We start from the raw sequence: 6341 nt of genomic DNA, 5'->3' as shown, positions 1-6341 counted from the left end.
GCCTTCAAGATGGCTGCCTTCAAGATGGCCGCTCTCAAGATGGCCGCCACAAGATGGCCGCCTTCAAGATGGCTGCCTTCAAGATGGCTGCCTTCAAGATGGCTGCCTTCAAGATGGCCGCCTTCAAGATGGCCGCTCTCAAGATGGCCGCCTTCAAGATGGCCGCCTTCAAGATGGCCGCTCTCAAGATGGCCGCCTTCAAGATGGCCGCCTTCAAGATGGCTGCCTTCAAGATGGCCGCCGACAAGATGGCAGCCATCAAGATGGCCGCTCTCAAGATGGCCGCTCTCAAGATGGCCGCCTTCAAGATAGCCACTTTCAAGATGGCCGCTCTCAAGATGGCTGCCTTCAAGATGGCTACTTTCAAGATGGCCGCCATCAAGATGGCCGCTCTCAAGATGGCCGCCCTCAAGATGGCCGCCCTCAAGATGGCCGCCGACAAGATGGCCGCCTTCAAGATGGCCACCTTCAAGATGGCCGCCTTCAAGATGGCCGCCACAAGATGACTGCCGCCAAGATGGCTGCCTTCAAGATGGCTGCCTTCAAGATGGCCGCCTTCAAGATGGCTGCCTTCAAGATGGCCGCCTTCAAGATGGCCGCCTTCAAGATGGCCGCCGACTAGATGGCCGCCTTCAAGATGGCTGCTTTCGAGATGGCCGACTTCAAGATGGCCGCCTTCAAGATGGCCGCCTTCAAGATGGCCGCTTTCAAGATGGCCGCCTTCAAGATGGCCGCCTTCAAGATGGCCGCCGACTAGATGGCTGCCTTCAAGATGGCCGCCTTCAAAATGGCCACTTTCAAGATGGCCGTCTTCAAGATGGCCGCCTTCAAGATGGCCGCCTTCAAGATGGCCGCCTTCAAAATGGCTGCCTTTAAGATGGCCGCCTTCAAGATGGCCACCTTCAAGATGGCTGCCTTCAAGATGGCCGCCTTCAAGATGGCTGCCTTCAAGATGGCCGCCTTCAAGATGGCCACTTTCAAGATGGCCGTCTTCAAGATGGCCGCCTTCAAGATGGCCACCTTCAAGATGGCTGCCTTCAAGATGGCCGCCTTCAAAATGGCTGCCTTTAAGATGGCCGCCTTCAAGATGGCCACCTTCAAGATGGCTGCCTTCAAGATGGCCGCCCTCAAGATGGCCGCTTTCAAGATGGCCGCCTTCAAGATGGCCGCCCTGCCCTTAAAATGGATTATGACAATGGATTGGGGATTCTATGGGTCGATCTATGGGGCTGGGGTTAATTCTATGGGGCTGAGTTGATCCTATGGGGAATCTATGGGGCTGGGGATGTCCTATGGGTCAATCTATGGGGCTGAGGTTGATCCTATGGGGCTGGGGATGTTCTATAGGGAATCTATGGGGCTGGGGATGTCCTATAGGGTAATCTATGGGGCTGGGGTTGATCCTATGGGGAATCTATGGGGCTCAGGTTGATCCTATGGGTCAATCTATGGGGTTGGATCGCCCTTTTGTGTCCCACGCTGTCAGAACTACAACTCCCACAATCCCCTTCGTGTCCAAAGCCTCACTTCCGGTAAAGCCGGAAGTGTGGAGCGGCGCTCACATCCGTCGCGCGTAATACGCGTCACTTCCTGCTTGGCGCTAAACAAGATGGCGGCGCCGATCCGCGTTCGGCAGAACCCGGAAGTGCCGGGGTCGGTTCGGGTCCAATTGCTGCCGTGTTCGGTTCGGTTCGACGGAGCGGCGCCTGTTAAAGCCTTTATGAGGGAGCGGAACGGACCGGATGGGGGTCAGGGGCCATATGGGGCCTATAGGGGCCTATGGGGGGGGTTGGGGGTCGCTATGGGCCCTATAGGGGCCTTTGGGGTCTCTATGGGGCCTATAGTGGCCTATGGGGTTTGCTATGGGTCCTATAGGGGCGTATATGGGGACTAGGGTGTCCTATGGGGCCTATAGGGGGGTTAGGGGTCTTTATGGGGCCTATAGGGGCCTATGGGTTTTGCTATGGGTCCTATAGGGGCTTATATGGGGTCTAGGGGGTCCTATGGGGCCTATAGGGGGGTTTGGGGTCTCTATGGGGCCTATAGTGGCCTATGGGGTTTGCTATGGGTCCTATAGGGGCTTATATGGGGACTAGGGGGTCCTATGGGGCCTATAGGGGGGTTAGGGGTCTTTATGGGGCCTATAAGGGCCTATGAGGTTCGCTATGGGTCCTATAGGGGCTTATATGGGGGAGTTGGGGATCCTGTGGGGCCTATGGGGGTCTATAGGGCTTATAGGGGTCTATGGGGGGGGGTTAGGGGTCTTTATGGGGCCTATAAGGGCCTATGGGTTTTGCTGTGGGTCCTATAGGTGCCTATAGGGGCTTATATGGGGAAGTTGGGGATCCTGTGGGGTCTATGGGGGTCTTTAGGGCTTATAGGGGTCTATGGGGGGGGGTTGGGGGTCTCTATGAGACCTATAGGGGCCTATAGGGCCCATAGGGGGGTTGGGGGCCTCTGTAGGGTCTATGAGGGGGGGTTGGGGGTCCCTATAGGGCTTATATGGGGGGTAGGGGTTCGCTATGGGGCCTGTTGGGACGTATGGGGGGTTGGGGGCCTCTATGGGACCTATATGGGGCTGTGGTGTGTCTTTGGGGGCAGCTATGGGGCATTGAAGGTTTTCTATGGGGCAGAACTTTGGGCCTCGTTCCGTGGGCGTCGCTTGGGGGGCAGAGAGCGGCTCCTGCCCCACGGATACAGGGGGGGCGTCCTGCAGCGCAGCCCCACACATGGCTCCGACGGCGACACACAGGTAACGCTGCCCCATAGCGACCCATAGATTCATTCCCTCACCCCATAGTGACCCACATTTGTCCCCTCCATCGCCCCATAGAGACCCATACCTCCCTGCCCCATAGCGACCCACATCTCGCCCCACAACACCCCATATTTCTCTCCCCCTTGCCCCATAGAAACCCATACCTCCCCGCCCCATAGCGCCCCACATCTGGCCCCATAGCGCCCCACACATTTACCCCCCCCCCCAGGAGGTGACGCTGACGGCGACGTTCAACTCCATCACAGAGTGGGGGGCTGACAGCGTCCCCCCCCCACTTGGGGGGCTGGCCAATGCATTGCAATGGGGGCCACTGGCACAGGCGGTATGTGGGGCAGGAGGGGGGGGGTTTTGGGGGGGGGGGGGGGGGGGGGGGGGGGGGGGGGGGGGGGGGGGGGGGGGGGGGGGGGGGGGGGGGGGGGGGGGGGGGGGGGGGGGGGGGGGGGGGGGGACTCTAATATGGGGTGGGGACCCCAATATGTGGGGGGGTGATATGAGACCCCAATATGGGGGGCAGAGGGGGGGATATGGGACCCTTAAGTGGGACCCCTAAGTGGGGGGGACCCCAATAATGGGGACAGTGGGTGATATGGGACCCCAAAGTGTGGGGGGACGACCCCAATATGGGGGGGTTGATATGGGACCCCAATATGAGTGGTAGGGGGTGATATGGGACCCATAAGTGGGACCCCTAAGTGGGGGAGGACCCCAATATGGGGGGGCGGGGGGGTGATACGAGACCCATAAGTGGTGGGGAAGGGGGGAGACCCCAATATGAGGGGAAGGGGGTGATATGGGACCCATAAGTGGGACCCTTAAGTGGGGGGGAACCCCAATATGTGGGGGGGGTGATATGGGACCCCAATATGGGGGGCAGGGGGGGGATATGGGACCCATAACTCTGTGCCCCCCCCCCAGATCCATTCATCAATCCCAGTGAATGACAGCGAGGAGGAGGCGGAGCCATAAGAGACCACGCCCACAAAGGGGCGGGGCCTACACAAAGCCCCTCCCACCGCCATTAAAACCAATGGGGCCAAAAATGGGCGGAGCCAACGGAGACCACGCCCCTCATCCAATGCGCTGCCACATTGTGGGCGGGGCTTCGAGAAGACCACGCCCCTCCAAGTGGGTGGAGCCAACTGAGACCACGCCCCCAATAAAGATTCTTTTTATATCCACCAATGGGATTTAATGGCGGCCAGCTTGTGGGCGGAGCTTCGAGAAGACCACGCCCTTAAAGTGGGTGGAGCCAACTGAGACCACGCCCCCTTTATCTCCACCAATGGGGTTTAATGGGCGCCTTATCTTGTAGGCGGAGCCAACTGAGGCCACGCCCCCAATAAAGACCTTCCATATCCTTTAATGTGCGGCCATATTGTGGGCGGGGCCAACTGAGACCACGCCCCTTTTCTATCCACCAATGGGGTTTAATGGTGGGAGGGCGTGGCTTAAAAGGGGCGTGGCTTGTCTTAAAGGGGCCGCGTCCCGTCTTAAAGGGGCCGTGTCCCGTCTTAAAGGGGCCGTGTCCTGTCTTAAAGGGGCCATGTCCTGTATTAAAGGGGCCGTGTCCTGTCTTAAAGGGGCCGTGTCCCGTCTTAAAGGGGCGGCGTCACCACTTGCCCCTCTTGCTCCAGTCCTTGGGGGTGAAGTGGAGGCACTTGGCATCGATGCGCAGAACCCGCTTCAACATGGCGCGTTCGTGGCCCTCCACGATGTCCCCGGACAGGGTCAGGATGTATTGGCCCTATAGATTATATGGGTGGATATAGGGTCAGGATGGATTGGCCCTATAGATTTATGGGGTGGATATAGGGTCAGGATGTATTGGCCCTATAGATTATATGGGGTGGAATATAGGGTCAGGATGGATTGGCCCTATAGATTATATGGGGTGGACATATAGGGTCAGGATGTATTGGCCCTATAGATTATATGGGGTGGATATAGGGTCAGAGTTGGATTGGCCCTATAGATTATATGGGTGGATATAGGGTCAGGATGTATTGGCCCTATAGATTATATGGGGTGGATATAGGGTCAGGATGTATTGGCCCTATAGATTATTATGGGTGGATATAGGGTCAGGATGGATTGGCCCTATAAGATTATATGGGGTGGATATAGGATCGGGATGTATTGGCCCTATAGATTATATGGGGGTGGATATAGGGTCAGGATGTATTGGCCCTATAAGATTATATGGGTGGATATAGGGTCAGGATGGATTGGCCCTATAGATTATAGTGGGGTGGATATAGGGTCAGGATGGTATGGCCCTATAGATTATATGGGGTGGATATAGGGTCAGGATGTATTGGCCCTATAGATTATATGGGTGGATATAGGTCCAGGAATGGATTGGCCCTAAATAGATTATATGGGGATGGATATAGGGTCAGGAATGTATTGGCCCTATAGATTATATGGGGTGGATATAGGGTCAGGATGTATTGGCCCCTATAGATTATATGGGGTGGATATCAGGGTCAGGATGTATTGGCCCGCTATAGATATATGGGGTGGATATAGGGTCAGGATGATTGGCCCTATAGATTATATGGGGTGGATATAGGGTCAGGAAGTATTGCCTATAGATTATATGGGGTGGATTATAGGGTCAGGATGTATTGCCCTATAGATTATATGGGGTGGATATAGGGTCAGGATGTATTGGCCCTAATAGATTATATGGGGTGGATATAGGGTCAGGATGTGATTGGGCCCTATAGATTATATATGGGGTGGATATAGGGTCAGGATGTATTGGCCCTATTAGATTATATGGGGTGGATATAGGGTCAGGTGTATTGCCCTATAAGATTATATGGGGTGGATATAGGTCAGGATGTATTGGCCCTATAGATTATATGGGGTGGATATAGGGTCAGGATGTATTGGCCCTATAGATTATATGGGGTGGATATAGGGTCAGGATGTATTGGCCCTATAGATTATATGGGGTGGATATAGGGTCAGGATGATTGGCCCTATAGATTATTATGGGGTGGATATAGGGTCAGGATGTATTTGGCCTATAGATTATATGGGTGGATATAGGGTCAGGAGTATTTGGCCTATAGATTATATGGGGTGGATATAGGGTCAGATGTTTGGCCCTATAAAGATTATATGGGTGGATATAGGGTCAGGATGGATTGGCCCTATAGATTATATGGGTGGATATAGGTCAGGTATTATGGCCCTAATAGATTATATGGGGGATCATAGGTCAGGATGTATTGGCCCTATAGATTATATGGGGTGGATATAGGGTCAGGATGTATTGGCCCTATAGATTATATGGGGTGGATATGGGGTCAGGATGTATTGGCCCTATAGGTTATATGGGGTGGATATGGGTCAGGATGGATTGGCCCTATAGATTATATGGGGTGGATATGGGGTCAGGATGTATTGGCCCTATAGAATTATATGGGGTGGATATAAGGTCAGGATGTATTGGCCCTATACGATTATATGGGTGGGATATAGGGTCAGGATGGATTGGCCTATAAGTATATGGGGTGGATATGGGGTCAGGATGGATTGGCCCTATAGATAA

The 6341-nt window shown here is 54.6% G+C and overlaps 1 protein-coding gene across 1 annotated transcript; it reads left to right on the top strand.

Annotated features, from left to right (window-relative positions):
* The first annotated feature begins 1377 nt into the window (after nucleotides 1-1377).
* RNASEH2C (ribonuclease H2 subunit C) lies at nucleotides 1378-4142 on the top strand. The gene is made up of 4 exons (XM_015851005.2): nucleotides 1378-1748; nucleotides 2634-2752; nucleotides 2988-3101; nucleotides 3695-4142. Exons 1-4 carry the CDS (start codon nucleotides 1610-1612, stop codon nucleotides 3743-3745), a joined length of 423 nt encoding a protein of 140 aa, XP_015706491.1. The 5' UTR covers nucleotides 1378-1609; the 3' UTR covers nucleotides 3746-4142.
* The last annotated feature ends 2199 nt before the right edge of the window (nucleotides 4143-6341 follow it).

The sequence above is a fragment of the Coturnix japonica genome, unplaced genomic scaffold (genome assembly GCF_001577835.2).
Source record: "Coturnix japonica isolate 7356 unplaced genomic scaffold, Coturnix japonica 2.1 chrUnrandom628, whole genome shotgun sequence".
Lineage (NCBI taxonomy): Eukaryota > Metazoa > Chordata > Aves > Galliformes > Phasianidae > Coturnix > Coturnix japonica.
The sequence above is the reverse complement of the archived record's forward strand: the minus strand, read 5'-3'. Positions and strand labels throughout refer to the sequence as shown.